Source organism: Lynx canadensis, chromosome B1 (assembly GCF_007474595.2).
Source record: "Lynx canadensis isolate LIC74 chromosome B1, mLynCan4.pri.v2, whole genome shotgun sequence".
NCBI classification, from domain to species: domain Eukaryota; kingdom Metazoa; phylum Chordata; class Mammalia; order Carnivora; family Felidae; genus Lynx; species Lynx canadensis.
This window is the reverse complement of record NC_044306.2, coordinates 40366617-40385828: the sequence shown is the minus strand read 5'-3', so window position 1 is coordinate 40385828 and position 19212 is coordinate 40366617. Positions and strand designations below refer to the sequence as shown.

The 19212-nt window shown below is 39.7% G+C and overlaps 2 protein-coding genes across 10 annotated transcripts in view; one reads left to right on the top strand and one right to left on the bottom strand.

Annotated features, from left to right (window-relative positions):
* Nucleotides 1-5872, bottom strand: part of SLC20A2 (solute carrier family 20 member 2) — a 109087-nt gene extending 103215 nt beyond the window's left edge. For 2 of the 5 annotated variants that reach the window (XM_030312535.1, XM_030312533.1), the window contains exons 1-2: nt 1480-5462; nt 189-291 (exon numbers count right to left, since the gene is read on the bottom strand). The gene's annotated coding sequence lies outside the window, so the exon portion shown is untranslated. Of the gene's footprint in view, nt 1-188; nt 292-1479; nt 5463-5623; nt 5646-5709 lie in introns of those variants that run through there. The other 3 variants (XM_030312534.2, XM_030312537.2, XM_030312538.1) reach the window with 3 other exon arrangements.
* SMIM19 (small integral membrane protein 19) lies at nt 5786-18943 on the top strand. Of its 5 annotated transcripts, none has more exons than XM_030312548.1 (5): nt 5786-5875; nt 7567-7687; nt 9450-9587; nt 14626-14750; nt 18752-18943. In XM_030312548.1, exons 3-5 carry the CDS (start codon nt 9454-9456, stop codon nt 18814-18816), a joined length of 324 nt encoding a protein of 107 aa, XP_030168408.1. In that variant the 5' UTR covers nt 5786-5875; nt 7567-7687; nt 9450-9453; the 3' UTR covers nt 18817-18943. The 5 variants fall into 5 exon arrangements, with proteins under 5 accessions (XP_030168408.1, XP_030168409.1, XP_030168411.1 ...); XM_030312549.1 differs by having other exon boundaries at nt 5791-5875; nt 7570-7687; XM_030312550.1 differs by lacking the exon at nt 5786-5875 and adding an exon at nt 6750-7166.
* The last annotated feature ends 269 nt before the right edge of the window (nt 18944-19212 follow it).

Genomic DNA, 19212 nt, shown 5'->3' with positions numbered 1-19212 from the left:
TTGAAATTTGCCTTTTCTTCACTTTTTTTTTTTTTTTTTTTTTTTTTTTTTTCCATTCTTCCATGATTATCTTAATGAGTCACTTGACCATATAGTCCATTCACAGGCATCATCGACACACATTTTTATTGACTTCTGGAAGTGGATGCTGCTCCACAGCCTTTAGGAGACTTCTTGAAGGAACAAACCTGGTTCTTTGGTCTCTGAGGACATGCTGAAATTAGGATTCTCTCTCATACTCAAAGATGACATGGATGCAAGCCAAACTGTGCTGTTTCCAAGGTAAGATGCCTTAAAACACAAAGAAAAAAAAAGTTAAAAATCAGATTTTGAAAACACAAAACTCTAATAAAGCAGTACAAATTCTCACAGTATTTACATTTTAGCTAAGACTGAAAAATAACTGATTCAAATAAAAAATTTTTTAATCTTTCACTTTAGCATTAAATACTGTATTTTTCAAAAAAACTTTAACAGAGCATCACAAAATACACAATAAAAATACTGCAAATAATGGACAATTCCTGAAGTTAATACAAAAACATGTTAAAATTATAAAGAAATTCGGGTGATTTACCATTTAATCTTTATCCTGGCCAGGATAGAAGATAGGCTATGAAAAAATATTATTTTCCTATATTCATATATTACTTGAAAATTATATGAACAAGCATGGTTTATAGTCAGCTATAAAATGAACTGCTGAATTGACTTGGAAAATTTCTTCTAGCCCCAAAATTCTGAAATTACTATCATCTGGTGACACAATCTTGGTACCACTGAACCAGCTCTAGGTAAGGCAAGTCATTTGACTTTGCCCAATTTTCTTATCTATAAAATACACAGCTGGTACCTAAGGGGGAGGTAGGGACTAGGATCACTTGCAGATGATTTAAAACACAGACGCCCAGGCGCAGCTCTAAAGAATCTGAATCTCTAGGGGTCAGCTAAGGTGTCGCTTACTTTCATCATAAACCCTGGGTCATTCTGACGTACACTTCTACTTAAAGAACAATCGCACTGGATCACATTCAGGATCCAGCTCTACAAACCTAAAATCCATAAAATGGGGCAGTAGACATTTTATTAAATTATCCCATATTGATAGAACTAAAATAAATGAATTAAATAAATTCATATTGATAGAACTAAAATAAATTCAATTTCTCTTTCCCTAAAACTCCCCATTCAGAGAAGAACCTGAAATTAAGATTAAGGCTAACATGCCCATTGGATAGACATTTCGACATAGATTATTTTAACTCCAATTATTTCTTGGGATATTTAAATAGAACACAACTGTGGGACAATGTTCACAGTTATAAACTGCTTCTATGACAGGTCATCCCAAAATATGTGCTGGTATGAAAATGGAAACAGCAGGTCATTTCTTCACTGACTCCTATTACAAAGTACCCCCAAGACAAACAACATGACCTCCTACCCAGCAGAAACAATCTATAACACAGAATACTATACCTGCAGAGCGTGAGTCCTCCCTGGCCGCTAACCAGGTTTGTAGCCCATGCTTCATTCAAGGGCACTTCCTCCTCTGATTCCTGGACAGTGGGTGTGCTGATGTATGTACTCCCCTATCTGTGGAGTCATTTGGATTCAGTGTCTCTTTTGATGCCCAACACCCCCAAAATAATACTGTCAGCTCCTGACAAAAGGGACACAAAAGTGGGTTTTCAGAGAATACCATTTTTTTTTCCATCTTGCTGGATTTTGTTTGCAGCCCCTCTTCTAATTCCACGCAGCTTCAAAATGACTTCACTCCAGGTATGTCACCAAATCAACAGCACAATTTTACATTTTTTTTTCCATCAAAGAAATATTACTAGAAGAGGCCTCCTGGCCAATAGTGTTCTGTACTGCCCAAGACAAGCTGAACAAGTGGATCAAGATTCCACATGAGGCCACAGCAAATGGATATAAGTGCACAGGAAACCTTCAGGAACACTTACGTTCTGGTAAGTTACTACCACTGGGGTTTAAATCTAGTAAGTGTTTAAAAAAGAAAGGTAGTAAGATATCAAGTGTTATTCAATATTTTATTTCACGTTTTCTGACACTAAATTAAAAACTTCAACAGTCATTATCCTACGTCCTGGTGAATCACTGTCCTTGAATTCAATACCTACGGAAGAGTTATAATCCTCATTCAGTGTTGAGATTCAAAATTCAGTTTCTCTCCCCTTGCCTTTAGTCATTTCAAAATGTAGTGTCCCCGGAACCATTGATCAACCACTTCCATTTGAAAAATTCAGCACTGTTTCTGCAGCTCAGTCCTTGCAACCTATGCTACTTTGAAATTTGAAAAAGAGAACTTTTTTACAGCCAAGAAACTAGTGTCAAGTTTTAGATCTGTCTTCTTTGATCAAGAAAAACTCCCCAGAGAAAGGACACTGACTTGGGGGCCAGAATGCCTGGGCTCATATCCAGTCCCCTTACTATATGCATTGTGATCTTGGGTAAGTGATTTAATTACCTTGCTGGGTCTCAGTTTCCTCGTTTTAAGAAATGGGATTATAACTGTACCTACTTCGAAAGATTGTTGACATTCCAACAAATTAACAGGCAAAGATTCCTGAAACAGTATCTGGCACATTTTAAGCACTACATAAATGTTAGCTATTATTTTCACTTTATTTTATTTAGCTGCAAATTCTCATACTGTTTCACATGTGCACACAATGTCTGCCCACCTAAAATACGACCTACTTGAAGACTGGAATCACATGCTGAATATCTCTGATGTTTCCCCTAGGGTATCTAATATTCACTCAATAAGTAAATACAAAGCTACTCTGTATATATTATACTGGATGAATAAGGAAAACATAGTACCTTATATATTCTCAGCCCTCAGTAGCCTTTATTTTAGGTGGGGAAACAAAACATGCAGAAAAACTTATTTAACAGTATAAAGCCATAAGGGATTAAATGCCAAAGTATGTGGTATAAACAACTAACATTTATACCAGTATACATTTATACTGGGCTTATCGTGAGCTGCAGATTCTGTGGAGAAGGTAAAGCTGGTGTGGCCCTGCCCCTAAAGTTAAATGGGATCTCTGGTAGTGGAAAGAAGAGAGGACAGGATTCCAGTGTATTTGGGTTCATTCCACAAACAGTCACTGAGTACCTTCCATGGGTCAGGCTCTGTTCTAGGCTCTGGAGATAAGGCAATGAATGACAGAAAAGATCCCTGCACTCTGGAGCTTTAAAGGGCACTCCATGTGAGAGCCAAGTTTTGAAGTAAGGAACGAGAAGAGCTTATCTTCCAAAACGATGAAACAACACTGGTTAAATGCCTTACAAACAGGAGCCAATGCCGTCATTATGGTCATTCTGACTCTCCAACAACAAACATACAGAAATGGCTGTGGTGAAAAATTCAGTAACTTTCATGTACTGTATTCTAAATGTTCCACTGTTTATAAAGCACATTAAAGGGATACTCTCCAGATTCTTGGATACAAATATCATAGAAGAGATTTTAAATACATACGGTCAATACCATTAGAACGATTTTCATTACAGAGGCCACTGGAGGCCTAAATTTTGCCCAAATGGAAAGCCTATTAATGCTCTGCTGTACACCCTTGTGCTTTGTCTCCACCCTCCACCCCATCCCTTTTCGTTTCTTTCCTTGATCTACCAGTGGCTGTCCACAGCTATCAAGTATCTACTAGGAAAGTGCCTAAAGATGCAAGTGCTGACAGGAATCAGTTAGTCACAATGGGTGGAAACATTAACTCCAAAAGAAACTATGTGCGTTTTTTTCTTCTTACATCCTTCCATTGATGACAACTCTCCACTCTGCCCCTCCCCCCAAAGAGAAGGCCCACAGGCCCACAGGGGAAAGGAACCCTCTTATAATAGTGACTGGCAAAGCATTCCCAACCTCTCTCTCTCTCCAACGATGGACCACTAGAATCAGGAGACAGGTTAAGTCCAATATACTCTCATCACAAATGAGACACATTTCCAAGCATGTCCCTCATCCTCTCCAGTCCTTTTCAACCTCTTCTACTCTCAGAAGATGCAAACTGTTAGACCTTACCATCATACTCTCATTGTTATGCCTATACAAATCATTACATTGTATTTTTGGAAACACAAACTTTCAAAAGGGCCATTAACGTTTCTCCCAAATTTACCTTTTTCCAATGTCTAAGAATAACCTGTTCATTGGATGACCATGATATGTAATCAGAATTTGGATAAATATGAGGCACAGGACTTTAGAAACTATTGAATACCCAAATAAAGAGACTAATTGCAGTTTTATGCAATTTTAAAGCCATCTTCCAACTTGAAAAACACATTCTTTTACTGAGTCATTTTATATTGCCAACACCCTTCTTCACAAAAACAGAAACAGAAGTAATTAATGTACATACTCCACATTTGGATCTATTCAAATCAAACCCATGTATTCACAATTTCTGAGCAAACTATGCCTATGCAAAAGTTATCCCAGAAGATTAAATGATAAAGCACATACCATTTGGCAGAGGCCTGGCAAACAAGTACTCAACATTACCCATTACTACTGTTCCTAATTTTCCAACTTTAGAGTCAAACTAAATGGTTTATATTTATAAATTACTTACATGAATATATAATGTATATTTAATACATAAAAGTTAATGTGTATTAATACTCTAAATAAAGCTAGTATATTATTGTACCAAGCAATGTTCTTCATCCAGACAAAGATGAGCTTAACTGTAACAGAATGAGCCACAAAAAAGGCAGAGAAAACTTGCAAAGAGATTTGGGTTAAAGGTTAGCTCTTAACCTCTTCTTATTAAGGATACAACCGCTACAAGATCTGGTATGAATTATAATTAGCAGTCAGCTGATCCTAGAGAACTAGCTCAACATAAATAGTTAAGACCTCAAGCGTGTGGACAAGTGGCCATTTATTCCCAAGGTTGCTACCAACCACTGAAATCTGATTACTTGAACACTGATGCTGAAATCCTGCATAAATTCATTAACTCTTATGGTAGAAAATCCATTTTTCAAATCTATTTCCCAAGGAAATCTATTTTACACACAATTTTTTTAATACACAAAAATCACTTCAACTGACAATACTGCGGCATCCTGGGCACATCCAGTTTTTAAAACACCTCAACAATCTCAGCCACGCATCATTTATTAAAAGGGAAAAATGGAAAGATAATTTGGAAAGCATATGCTTTCTTAACTATTAAATACTAAAAGTAACTCTACGCCTTCATTACGAAAGAAGAAAATCTCCGTGTTTCCCAGCTTAATCCCGATTCGTGGGACAATCAATGCACATTCCCCCCTCCCACGCTGACAATCACGCCCGGGGCGCGCCGAAGTGGGGCGGGCAGAGGCATGGAACTCCCGGGTAATGACCCGTCCCCGCTACTTCTCGCTCGGTTTTGGCACACAACCGCAACACCCACGTGGACTTCCAGGCGGGGGCGGCGAGACCCGCCGCCAGCACCAGAGCCCGCCACCCCGGCCCGCCCAGCCCTCCCGCGGGGGCTCCGGGCTCCGGGCCGGGGGCTCGCGGAGGGCGGCGCACGGAGGTGACGCGCCACGGGGGAGGGGAAGGGAGCCCGGCTCCACTCACGCGCCCGGGGGCGGCACCGGGGCCGTCGCTGCGTCGCTCCCGTTCAAAAACTGAAAAGGGGGGCGGGGGGGGGCGGGGGGAAAGACCTGGCTCCTCGTTTCATCCGGAAACCGGCGGGCCGGCAGGAAATGACGAAGGCAGAGGTCGTCCAGGTCCGGTCGGTAACCGGGTCCCGCGCGTCCGGCCCCGACTCTGGGGGAAAGAGCCCCGAGCGGAGCAGCCTGGCCGCGTGCCGCCTCCGGAGCCAGCAGCGTGAGTGGACCCGCGTCCCGGCGCCTCCCGGGCCCCGGGCGGGGCCGCGTCACCCGGCCCCGCCCCCCGCCCGCGCGCCGGCCCGCCCCGCCCGAGACTCGCGGGGGAGGGGAAGGGAGGGGTCCGCTGCCCGCTCCGCGCCCCCAGCCCTGGGCACGGAGGCTCCTACGAGTCCATCCCGCGCTGCGAGCCTCTCTCCGGGTCGTAAGGAATAGTGAGGCTCCGAGGGCCAGAAACGCAGACAAAAAGCCGAAGCAGCCGCGACGGCCGCGCAAGCAGGGGGCGGCCGAGACGTCCCCGGCGCAGCTGGAGTTTAGCGCCAGCGTTTTAAGATTGAGCCCCGCGCAGCCTTCGAGCGGCGGAAGCGCAAAGGATGTTCCCGGCCGCTCTGGAAGCTGCCTGTGGCCACTTAGTGGGAGAGGATTATATTTTATACCCTCGCGACTGGATTTCCTTCCAGGAGGAGCCGGTGTCAAGGAACCGGGGTCAAGGCTGGAAGGGCTCAGGTTTAGAAGTCAGTTATATGTGACAGTCAAGTTGCCGCTCCACTCCCTACTCCCTACTTGCTCCACTCCCTACTTGCAACTTTGGGCAAGTTACATAACCACCACTACCACCTTCCCGGTTTCTTTCTTCTGTGAAATGGAGCGTTAGTGCCTCACTATTGCAAAAACTCAATATGTGGACTGCCCTACATATAAGCCCTCAAATGTTAATTCCCTTCTTCCTCTTGGTTGAAGGCCTGTTACCTTGTACCCTTCTGCTTTGGGAGCCCAAACCTTTAATGTTTCAGAAGACAGAGAAAATTACATTTATGCAGTGGATTGTGTTGTAAGCAACTCTGTAAGTGATGCCAATCTGAATTTTTATCAAGATAGCAAAGCTGTAAGTGAGAGACAAAAATGTAATATTCAAGGCAGAATGACAAATGATACTCCATTTTAGAACCACCTAGACATGGTATCAGGAAACTGATTTTAAAGCTTATGATACAGTCACTTGATCCCTGGAAATTTTCTCCTAGTTCTCAACCTGAAAGTTTATCAAATGAAAACCAAGCTCTAGTTGTCATATTTTGGGAACTCTGTCTCTGGATACTAACGTTTTACTTGGGACTTAACTAAGCTCATCCTAGAATCCCCTTACCAAAATTGTTCAAGCATCACTGCACAGGAAAAATATGTGAAAATTCAGTTTTCTCACAAGAACCCTGAACGATGATCCAAGCAAGTGGCTAGCCATAATGGTGATCTTGCTGAAACTGTGCATTTTGCTTTAGAAGGCTGTAGTGGTATGTAGTCACCGCTTAGCAAGTATGTATGGGTACACTTTGTTAGACTGTAGTGTGCTGGGAGGTGACGGTCATAGTTCAGGCCACATGTGGGCCGTGGGTCTGTACTATGACTCTGGACAAGGCCATTCCTTCTTCCTGGTAGTCTTGCAAAACCATGCCATTGGTCATGATGGAGGACTGGGCAGGCAAGGCCTACCCTCAGTGCAAATCTTTCACAACTACAGTGCTAAAAATAACTCAAGTGCCTGTCCCTAGAACTGTGGAATGGTAGTGTCATTGCATACCAGCGATGTTGTATAATCCATGTTGTTTAATTCATGTTAAAATTTTACCATTCTGGGTCAGTAGTAATTCAAAATCCTTCTCTACATATAATTAAAGACCGGCATATTTGTAGCAGGATGAAGACAAGCTCTGTAGGAATACACCATTTATCAAGGGGCCCATGAACAGAATTTTGTGAGAAATGGAAGCAAGAAACTAACCTGGCGCAGATCCATTCAGGTGTTAGAAAACAGGTAGGAAACACTTCTATGATTTGTCAGACAACGGGCACCTGCAAAATGTTCCAATGGCCGCTGCTGTATGTTCACTGTTTCTTCCCAAATCTGCTAATAGCTCCCAATCCTGAAACCTACCACCCTTGTGGTGCAATCATCCATGGCTTTCTGCAGCATCTCAAATCAGATATCCAAAGTCATCTCTTTTTGCCAAAAACATGTTTGTTGTTGTTACTTTACATTTTAGCACCAGCAAAATTCTAGATTCCAGAAATCATAAAGACAATTATAGTCTCGTGTCTTCCCAAAGTTTCCATTTCTAAAATAGGCTGATCACTTTCAGAGAAAGTCTGGAGTTCAGTTTTAAGAAATAAGAGTTAAAACTGTAAATATGCCAAATCTCCCTATATATCCTACTCCTTTAAAAAAAAATCCATTTCCAGGCTTTAATATCAAGGAATTGGGTATGGTATAATGTTTAAGTAATATCTAGATCTTGCATCTACAAATTTTTATAATTTAACATAAGTTGTTTTTATTACTACTTGGCCAATTTTTAAAAGATCAATCTTTATATTCATCAGACACCAACAGATATTTTAAAGAGATCACTCTTAACCTCGGTGTCTAGAGTTTAAGTTAAATGAGCACTCATGACACTCACTTTATTGTAAATGAACATAGGATGTCCCCAAACATCTGACAAAAACTTCAGGTGTCAGCAGAGAAAACATGCCACCTGGTTTAGGAGCAGACCTCTGGGGAAATTTTATTCATTTTATACAGAGGTAAGCTATAAGAAAGAAAGACTGCCTTCAATGCGCACTTGTTAACACTGAGCCAGATCTACATTGCAGAACATTTTGGAAGCTTACAGGAGATTGGAGGATAGTTTGTGCAAGAATGTCTGCAATGCCTTCATTGTTGGTAGGATGTCTAGAAAAAAATTGCAAAACAATTTCTTGGACATTTCAGATATTCTTTTTCTTGGAATTAGAAAATGGCTGTCTAATTCTTAGAAACTACTGTACATTTATCGCCTATAACTTGTTCAATTTTTCTCCTTTTCATATAATGTCTAAAACAATGCTTTTTGGTTTTCTTTCACGTATTAGGTCATTTTACTTAGATTTACCTGTATGTCCAACACAAGGGAGGCACTTTCAACTAACTCTCAAACACCAAGGGGACACCATTACTCTTTTACTTGCTATTTGAAACACTTGCTATTACCACTCTTATTTTCTGTGAGAATGTAGGAAGAATGCATTTCCTTGAATAGAAGTCACAGCTGTGTAAATAGCAAAAAGTAACTTTTACCCCGTAGTTTCTTTCAACCACATTTGGCCAGGAGGCCAAAACTAGATAAAGCTTCAAACTTTCCCACTTGAATGGGAGGCAAGTGAAAGAGCATAGAGATTAACTAGAGTTTTAACCTACATGTGGAAGATACAATGTTTCAAAATCAAAAATAAGGGGAAATACATTTCATGCCTTAGTTATCTAGCCCAGGGGTTGGCAAACTTTTTCTTAAAGGGCAAGATTATAAATATTTTAGGCTTTGAGGGATGGAAAGCAAAAATCAAGGGTACTATACAGGTGCTTACAACCATTTAAAATATATCCACTTAGAAATGTGAAACCATTCTTGGCTCCTGGGCCATCCAAAAGCAGGCAGCAGGCTGGAGTTGGCCAGAAGGCCATATGTTTGCCAGCCTTTCTCCAGATGGTCATACCACCACTAACTAAAAGAACCCCTGTTCTCTTTTCTTTCTTCTAGCCCCATGCCTGGAGGTTACGGAGTGATGGGTGACGATGGCTCTATGGATTACAGTGTTCATGAGGCCTGGAATGAAGCCACCAATGTTTACTTGGTAGTGATCCTTGTTAGCTTTGTTCTCTTCATGTATGCCAAGAGGTAAAGGTTTTAGTATTTCAGGGTTGATAAGAAACTGGGCATTTAAAAGGTTTACACGTTTGTTTGTTCCAAATTAAATGCACAAAAATACTGCATTTATGCATTATTGCAAAATTGAGCATTTTTGTTCTTGCTATGAAAGCACTATCTATTCAGGTCTGTCCTCGAGCTCTGGACACCAAGGCTTAGCTTTGAAGAACCCACTGCATTAGGAGTTGGACATTTTGGGGTGCCTGGGTGGCTTAGTTGGTTGAGGGTCCAACTCTTGATTCTGGCTCAGGTCATGATCCCAGGGTTGTGGGAGGAAGCCCCACGTGGGGCTTTGTGGCGCTGAGTGTGGAGCCTGCTTAGGATTTTCTCTCTCTCTCCCTCTGCCCTCTCCCCATCTTGTGCTCATGCATGTGTGCTCTCTTGCTCTCTCTCTCTCTCTCTCTTTCTCAAAAAAAAAAAAAAAAAAAAAAAAAAAAGGTTGGAAATTTAAGTGCAGCTCAGGTACCCTGACTGGCTTCTATCATTTCTAATGTAGCTCAATTTTATCATCCAGCCTGGGCCCTCTGTCACTCTAGGATGAGCATTTTATTTTTGGCCAACATGCCTGAAATGCAGAAACACTAATTCCTATGTATTAAGCAATTCTCTCTTGGCACATGTTAAGTTTTCCCTTCTGATTCTTGTGCATGACCATATCATAGCACTTACTGAATAATGTTGGTATTATCTGGCTACTTGTCTGTCTGTTCCACAAAAACTTCAGTCCCTTCAGGACAAGGGCTTTCCCTTTTAACCTTGTGTCCCTGGTGTGCCACACAGTGTAAATCCTCAATAAATATTTCCTGGTTTAATTCCAGGTGTTGTAGCATAATTTAACTATTCTTTTTCACACACCATGGCTCCTTTCCTTTAAGTACAATTAAAAAAGAGAGAGAGAGAGAGATGGGTGCTTTGAAGAGTAAAAGCAGTATTCACTGGACTGAGTTGCTTCTCCTTAGGGCCCCATGCTCTTCGGTATTCTCTATGCAGGTTAAAAAGGCATTAGATATGTTAGAAGATATTTGATAACTGATTTAATTTCTCTGCTGGTTATGGGCCTGTTCAAATTTTCTATTTCTTCCTGTTTGAGTTTCGGTAGTTTGTGAGTGTCTAGGAATTTGTCCATTTCTTCCAGGTTGTCCAGTTTGTTGGCATATCATCTATCATAGTATTCTCTTATAACTATTTATATTTCTATGGTGTTGGTTGTGATCTTTCCTCCTTCATTCATGATTTTATCTATTTGTGTCCACTCTCTTTTCTTTTTGAGAAGTTTGGCTACGGGTTTATCAATTTTTTTATTCTTTAAAAAAAAAAAACAGCTCTTGGTTTCATTGATCTGACAACAATTAAGAGTCCTGGGTCAGATGGCTTCCCAGAGAAATTCGACCAGACATTTGAAGAAGAGTTAATACCTGTTCTTTTCAAACTGTTCCACAAGACAGACATGGAAGGAAAACTTCCAAATTCATTCTATGAAGCCAGCATTACCTTGGTTCCAAAGACCCCACTAATAAGGAGAATTACAGGCCAATATCCCTGATGAACCTGGATGCAGAAATTCTCAATGAGATACTAGCAAATTAAATTCAACAGTACATTAAAAGAATTATTCACCATGATCAAGTGAGATTCATTCTTCAGCTGCAGAGCTGAGTTAATATTTGCAAATCAATCAACGTGATGTACAACATTAAGAGAAGAAAGACTGAGAATCATATTATCCTGTCAATAGATGCAGAAAAGCATTTGACAAAATACAGCATCCTTTCTTGATAAAAACCCTCAAAAAAGTATGGATAGAAGAAACATACCTCAACATCATAAAAGCCATATATGAAAGGCCCACAGCTAATAGCGTCCTCAATGGGGAAAAACTGAGAACTTCCCTCTAAGGTCAGGAACACAACAGAGATGTCCACTCTCACCACTGTTGTTCAACAAAGTACTGGAAATCCTAGCCTCAGAAGTCAGACAACAAAAAGAAATAAAAGGCATACAAATTGGCAAAGTAGAAGTCAGACTTTCACTCTTCACAGACAACATGATACTTTACATGGAAAACCCAAAAGACTATAATATGTGAATTCAGCAAAGTCACAGGATAAAAAATCAACATACAGAAGTCAGTTGCATTACTACACACCAATAATGAAGAAGCAGAAAGAGAAATCAAGGAATCAATCCCATTTACAATTGAACCAAAACCCATAAGATGCCTAGGAATAAACCTAGGCAAACAGATAGAAGATCTATATGCTGAAAACTATAGAAAATTTAGGAAGGAAATTGAAGAAGACACAAAGAAATGGAAAAACATTCCATGCTCATGCATTGGAAGAACTGCTATTGTTAAAATGTCAGTATTACCCAAAGCTATCTACACATTCAATGCAATCCCAATCAAAATAATTCCAGCATTCTTCACAGAGCTAGAGCAAACAATCCTAAAATTTGTATGGAACCACAAAAGATCCTGAATAGTCAAAGTAATGTTGAAAAAGAAAAGCAAAGATGGAGGCATCACAATTCTGGACTTCAAGCTGTATTACAAAGCGGTAGTCATCAAGACAGTATGGTACTAGCACAAAAACACATAGATCAATGGAACAGATCTGGGTTATAGAGAACCCAGAAATGGACCCACAAACATATGGCCAACTAATCTTTGACAAAGTAGAAAAGAGTATCCAGTGGAAAAAAAAGACAGTCTCTTCAGCAAATGGTAATGGGAGAACTGGACAGTGACATGCAGAAGAATGAAACTGGACCGCTTTCTTATACCATGGACAAAAATAAACTCAAAATGGATGAAAGACCGAAATGTAAGACAGGAAGCCATCAAAATCCTAGAGGAGAAAGCAGTCAACAACCTTTTTGACCTTGGCCACAGCAACTCCTTACTAGACATGTCTCAGAAGGCAAGGGAAACCAAAGCAAAAATGAACTATTGGGACCTTATTAAAATAAAAAGCTGCTGCACAGTGAAGGAAACAATCAAGAAAACTAAAAGGCAACTGATGGAATGGGAGAAGATGTTTGCAAATGACCTAATCAGATAAAGAGTTAGTATCCAAAATCTATGAAGAACTTATCAAATTCAACACACAAAAACAAATAATCCAGTGAAGAAATGGGCAGAAGACATGAATAGACACTTTTCCAAAGAAGACATGCAGATGATGCTCCACATCACTCATCATCAGGGAAATACAAATCAAAACCACAATGAGATGCCACCTCACTCCCATCAGGATGGCTAAAATTAACAACTCAGGCAATAACAGATGTTGGTGAGGATGCAGAGAAAGGGGAACTCTTTTTCACTGCTGGTAGGAATGCAAACTGGTGCAGCCACTCTGGAAAACAGTATGGAGGCTTCTCAAAAAATTAAAAATAGAACTACCCTACCACCCAGCAATTGCGCTACTAGGTATTTATCCAAAGGATACAAAAATGCTGATTCGAAGGGGTATACACACCCCAATGTTTATAGCAGCATTATCAACAATAACCAAAGTATGGAAAGAGCCCAAACGTCCATCGGCTGATGAATGGATAAAGAAGTGTGTATATATATATACAATGGAATACTACTCAGCGATCAAAAATAATGAAACCTTGCCATTTGCAACAATGTGGATGGAACTAGAGTGTATCATGCTAAGTAGAATAAGTCAGTCAGAAAAAGATAGATATCATATAATTTCACTCATGTAGAATTTAAGAATCATGACAGATGAACATAGGGCAAGGGAAGGAAAAATAAGATAAAAACAGAGGGAGGCAAACTGTATGAGACTTTTAAATACAGAGAACAAACTGGGGGTTGCTAGAGGGAAGGTGAGTGGAGAGATGGGCTAAATGGGTGATAGGCATTAAGGAGGGCACTTGGGATGAGCACTGGGGGTTATATAAGTAATGAATCACTGGGTTCTATTCCTAAAACCAATACTATACTGTATATTAACTAACTTGAATTTAAATAAATAAATGTAAATTTTTTTAAAAGGCATTAGATAGTTCAAATTAATTAGTAATCAAAAAATAATTGATGTTTGGCCTGGGGAGCAGGTCAGAACTCACACTTGTTCTCAGACAGGCAGGTTTGCCTTTCCAGCCATATGACCCCTGGAGCAGCTGGCCCATTGACAGCCTGGACTCCAGGGTGGCTGAGAGAAGGCTCCACACACCATCGCCAGTTTACTTGCAGGTAACAGCTTTCTTCCAGAAATAGCCACCACGTCCCCCCCGACCCTCCTGTTTTAAAAGCAGAGACATACTGTTAGTTTTAAGTAGATGGACCCACTAAGGCTATGCAATTGTATTTAAGAAATATGGTGATTCATTATTTTCCAAAATTAAGGTCTACTCCCATTCTGTTTATTCGCTAACCCAGTAATTTAGCTTTATTTGGATGACACCAGAGGGAGGAGAAAAATAAGATGTTTTCTTGTTTATGCATTTTCCCATACCGTATTTGGCTTTTGGTGAGAGGAAGGAGTGGAAGTGCAATGAAAGTACATCTCTTTGTTGTATTACAGGGATGTTTTCAGCTTTCTTTTCTTTCTTAGAGCCCTGTGGCCATACATGTACAGCTTCATGGTTTTTAGGGAAAGAAAGAACACTTGAGCCAAGGAAGCATCTCACAGATACAAAAGAAATGAGCGCATTGTTACTTAAGTCCTTTTTTTTAAAGTTTATTTATTTTCAGAGCGAGAGAGAGAGAGAATGCAAGTGGATGAGGGGCAGAGAGAGAGAGAGAGAGAGAGAGAGAGAGAGAGAATCCCAAGTAGACTCTGCACTGTCAGCACAGAGCCCAATGGGGGCTCGAACTCACAATTCACAAGATCATGACCTGAGCCCAGGTCAGACATTTAGCCATCTGAGCCACCCAGGCACCCCTTAAGTCCTTGTGATGTATCTTCTGATTACTATGGTCCTGAGTTCATTACAGTCCAATAGATATTAATACAAATCTCTCTTCTGTATTGGTTTTGTGTTTTAGGAACAAAAGGAAAATTATGAGGATATTCAGCGTGCCACCTACAGCAGAAACTTTATCAGAGCCCAGCTTTTATGACACAATAAGCAAAATTCGTTTAAGACAGCAACTGGAAATGTATTCCATTTGTAAGTATATTCTGTGCTGAACTGTATATATAGACATGTTTCAAATAGATTTTTTTGGAATTGAATTCAGTTAGCAAAGGTTATCAGAAATAATTGATAGTGCCTTTTTTAGATGATGAGCATGGTATTGGCAAAGGCAGATCTGCCATGTAGTTGATGCTTCAGAGCCCTCTGCTTGTATGGGGCCCTTTAGGACCCTGAGAACAGCCCTAGCAATGTGTTCATATGATGATATTTTTATATGTTTTGCAAAAATTAGTTATTTTACCCATCAGCTAAGACTGCTGTCTCTTCCTGCTCTAATTTGCCCTCCTTTGCACATCCCTCATGTGGAGTAGCATTAAGTGGCCAAGAGCATTTGGGGATGTGGCTGAGGGGAAGTTGAGCTGGAGCTGCATTTAGTTTGGGTTTGAATTTTGTATTTATGGAGTTTGCAGTCATTTCTATTATAATTAAATTCCTGCAAGCCAAAGCAATATAAGAATTGCTTCTAGGAATGTGGCATGTGATATCAACGTGCAAGGCTAGAAGTCATGTCTCAATGTGTCATATAGTACTAAATACTGTCGGTATGTATGTCATGGAGAAGAAATAAAGTTTAAAATGTATAGAGTCATAATGAAATGTACATCTAAGCCACAGTCTTTTATGCCACCATTTAAAAGAATGAGTTGTGGTTTCCAAGATATATTATTAACTGAGAAGAGCAAGATAAAATAATATATATACTAGGATGCTACTCTTTTAAAATCGAAGGACCAAAACATCCCTTGTATTATCTATGTCTAATATAAATGTTCTATATAATTATGCAAGCATGGAGGAAGGCTTGGAAAGATACGCATCAGATTATTAACATTCATTACCTTGATGGGGACTGTGTGGAATTTAAGGGGAAAAGACTGGACACTTTTTAAAGCAGTTGTCTACAGTAAAAAATTAAGTGTGTGTGCATGTGTGTGTGTATGCATAGAAAGATGCAAGAAAGAATGATCAGCAAGATATCACTACTATGTGTCTCGGGCAAAATGGAATTTCAGGTGAAAATATACATGTTTACGTGCATATACGTGTATATACACACATAAACACAAGTAGAACCTCTAAAATCTTAAGCATAAATGTTATCCTGAAAACTAGTAACAGCAATTCCTTTAGGGCGAGGAACGGGGTGGGTAGCCACAGGATTGATCAGGTAGGAGGAAGATACACTTTTTACTGTTTCCTCTGTTCCTTTTGCATTTTGTACCATCTGCATATGTTACCAGTTCAAAATAAGAAGTAAAATTGAACATAGCAGCATTACTCACAATAGCCAAAAGGGAGAAACAACTCAAGTGCCCTTGACAGATACACAAAATGTGATATAGAAATCCAATAGGATGTTATTCAGTCTTTAGGAGGAAGGAAATGCTGACACGTGCTACAGCACAGATGAACCTGAGGACGTTATGCTTCATAGTGATTCTTATTATGAAGGGAAATAAGCCAGTTGCAAAAGAACAGATATTTCACTTAAAGGAGGCAAATTTGTAGAGACAGAAAATAGAACGGTGGATGTCAGGGACCTGGGGAGGAGGCAGTGGGAAGTTATTGCTTAATGGGTGTGGAGTTCAGTTGGGGATGATCAGAAGAGCTCTGTAGGCAGATGGTGGTGATGGTTGCAGAGCAATATGAATGTACCTAATGCTACTGAACTGTGCCCTTAGAAATAGTTAAGGGGCTCCTGGGTGGCTGAGTCGGTTAAGCATCCGACTTCAGCTCAGGTCATGATCTCACAGTTCCTGAGTTTGAACCCCACATTGGGCTCTGTGCTGACAGCTCAGAGCCTGGAGCCTGCTTCGAATTCTGTGTCTCCCTCTGTCTCAGCCCCTCCCCCTGCTTGCACTCTGTCTGTCTCTCATTCTCTCTCTCAAAAATAAACAAACATTAAAAAAAACAAAAAGTTAAAATGGCAAAATTCATGTATATTTTACCACAATAAAAAAGTTCTTTTAAAAGAAAATACCAACAAAACAAAACACAAAGTAGAGAGCCAGAAGCTCTGTTTGGAAAATTATAAAGAATTAAGTTTCTGTTGACACCCAGTCAAAACAGAAGCTATCTCCTATTAGTAATACATTCAGTAGCATAACATATACTATTATAAACCAAGTATACAGTTTTTTTTTCTTTTTTGATGGGAACGCCATAAAATAAAATTTATCTGAATTCCTGTGTTTATAGGGTGTGTTAGTTTTCTACTGCTGCTGTAACAAATCACTACAAATCCAGTGGCTAAATACAACACAAATGTATGGTCTTACAATTTTGTAGTGTAGATGTCCTACATCGGTCTCACTGGGCTGAAATCAGGTGTCAGCAGGGTACTGTTTCTTTCTGGAGGCTCTAGAAGAGAGTCTTTGCTAGAAAGCTTCTGGAGGCCACTCACGTTCCTTGGTTTATGGCCCTATGCCTCCGCATTGGGAGCCAGCAGCATGTAATCTTTCTGATCATTCTTCCATTTTTATATTAGTCCCTCTCTGAACTCAGGAAAGGTTCTCTGATTTTTAAGGTCCATTTGATTAGGTTGGGCCAGATAATCCAGGGTAATCTCCTCATTATAAGGTCCTTACCTTAATCACATCTTCAAAGTCCCTTTTGTCCTGTAAAATAACATATTCACGGATTTAGGGGATTAAGATGTGAACATCTTTAGAAGCCATTTTTCTTATAAATAGTATATGTGTGGATTTACATGTTTAATGAATCCAATCACATTGGCTCATTCTTAGTGTTCATGACATATCTATTCCTGACAAAGTCAGGCAGTTCAAAAGGAAATAGTAAACAAAGTTCTTTTTCTTAAAGACGACTCCCAAAATTGTATAAACTGTAGGCCACAAACTTTTGGATGCACCCTGAGTAGCATAAATAAATAGTGTCTTTTTCTTGGCTAGTAAAAACTTAAGGAGGTGAGTGAAAGTTTTAACTGTAGGCAGTGAATGACATTTATAAAGATTTTAACCCGGCACTCTCTCCAGTTCCAGGTTAAGACCATTCTTCTTCAATAAACATTTCTCAGAAGTACAAAAAACCCCACAGAATGCATATCTGTTTTTTCTTCTAGTTTATATTAAAAAAAATTTTTTTATTAGTTTTCTTTATTTTTGAGAGGCAGAGAGAGACAGAGTGTGTGTGGGGGGGGGGAGGGGCAGAGAGAGAGGGAGACACAGAATCAGAAGCAGGCTCCAGGCTCTGAGCTGTCAGCACAGAGCCCAATGCGGGGCCCGAACTCACAAACCGTGAGATCCAGACCTGAGCCAAAGTTGGTTGCTCAACCAACAGCCACCCAGGTGCCCCTCTTCTAGTTTATATTGACAATGTTCAGTAATAAGTTTCTTAGACTTACAAGTTAAAATACAGTCAAATTCATTATGATGTGAACAAAAGCATTACTATGAGCTTAAGGTGGAAGTGGGAAATAAGAAAGAAGGAAATTGGGGCACCTGGGTGGCTCAGTCGGTTAAGCATCCAACTTCTGATTTCAGCTCAGGTCATGATCTCATGGTTTGTGAGATCAAGCCCCACATTGGGCTCTGCACTGGCAGCATGGAGCCTGCTTGGGATTCTCTCTTTCCCTTTCTCTCTGCCTGTCCTCTCCTCTCTCTCTCTCTCTCTCTCTCTCTCTCTCAAGGTAAATAAATAAACTTAAAAAAAAGAAAGGAAATTATAAAATGTTAATTTAGCTGTAATAGCTTAATTAATGTTTACACTGTTTTTTAAAACTGAATAATCCTGACATACAAATAATAAAATAAACATATAAAAATGAGTATCAGCAGTGCTGGGAAATTACAGGATCAGAAATTAATTCTTACTTAATTCTACTAATTACTTAATTAGTTAATTCTTTACTGAGAATCATGACTTGACTGATTTAATGATGTTAGCTAATATTTTGCTATTTTTATTAATTTTATCACTTTTTTTTGTTTTGTGTTTGCTTTGTTTTTTAATAGCAAGGAAGTATGACTATCAGCAGCCACAAAACCAAGCTGACAGTGTGCAACTCTCATTGGAATGAAATGACAGAAAATGAACAACATAAGTAATTGTTCAACAGTCTGGTAGCAAGCTCCTAAATGTACTAAATCATGAACAGCATTTTTTTTTAACCCTATCTCCATAAAATCATTTTACTTGTGACTTTCTTCCAGTTTTTTGTGTTTTGTTTTGCTTTTTAAAATTCCATCACCAAGTCATTTGTTATACAAATTAAAAAAAAAATCTCAAAGGCGTGGACACAGAGAATCTGTACATCTTTAGGAAGATAGAATATAACCAGAGATGGTGATTTTTACCTTGTGAAGACTTTTGATTTCTTCAGGATATGATCAGTCAGGAATAAAAATACATCTTTGGAGGTGAGCGTATGGAGCTTATGCCACTTTGATTTGAACAGTTTTGCAAAATTAAAAAG

Coding starts and splice junctions, on each gene's coding strand:
- SMIM19 (XM_030312547.1), top strand. CDS start 9,485: ATGGCTCTATGGATTACAGTGTTCATGAGGCCTGGAATGAAGCCACCA. Junction 9,544..13,737: donor AAGCCACCAATGTTTACTTG/GTAGTGATCCTT, acceptor TTGCCTTTCCAG/CCATATGACCCCTGGAGCAG. Junction 14,751..18,751: donor ACTGGAAATGTATTCCATTT/GTAAGTATATTC, acceptor GTTTTTTAATAG/CAAGGAAGTATGACTATCAG.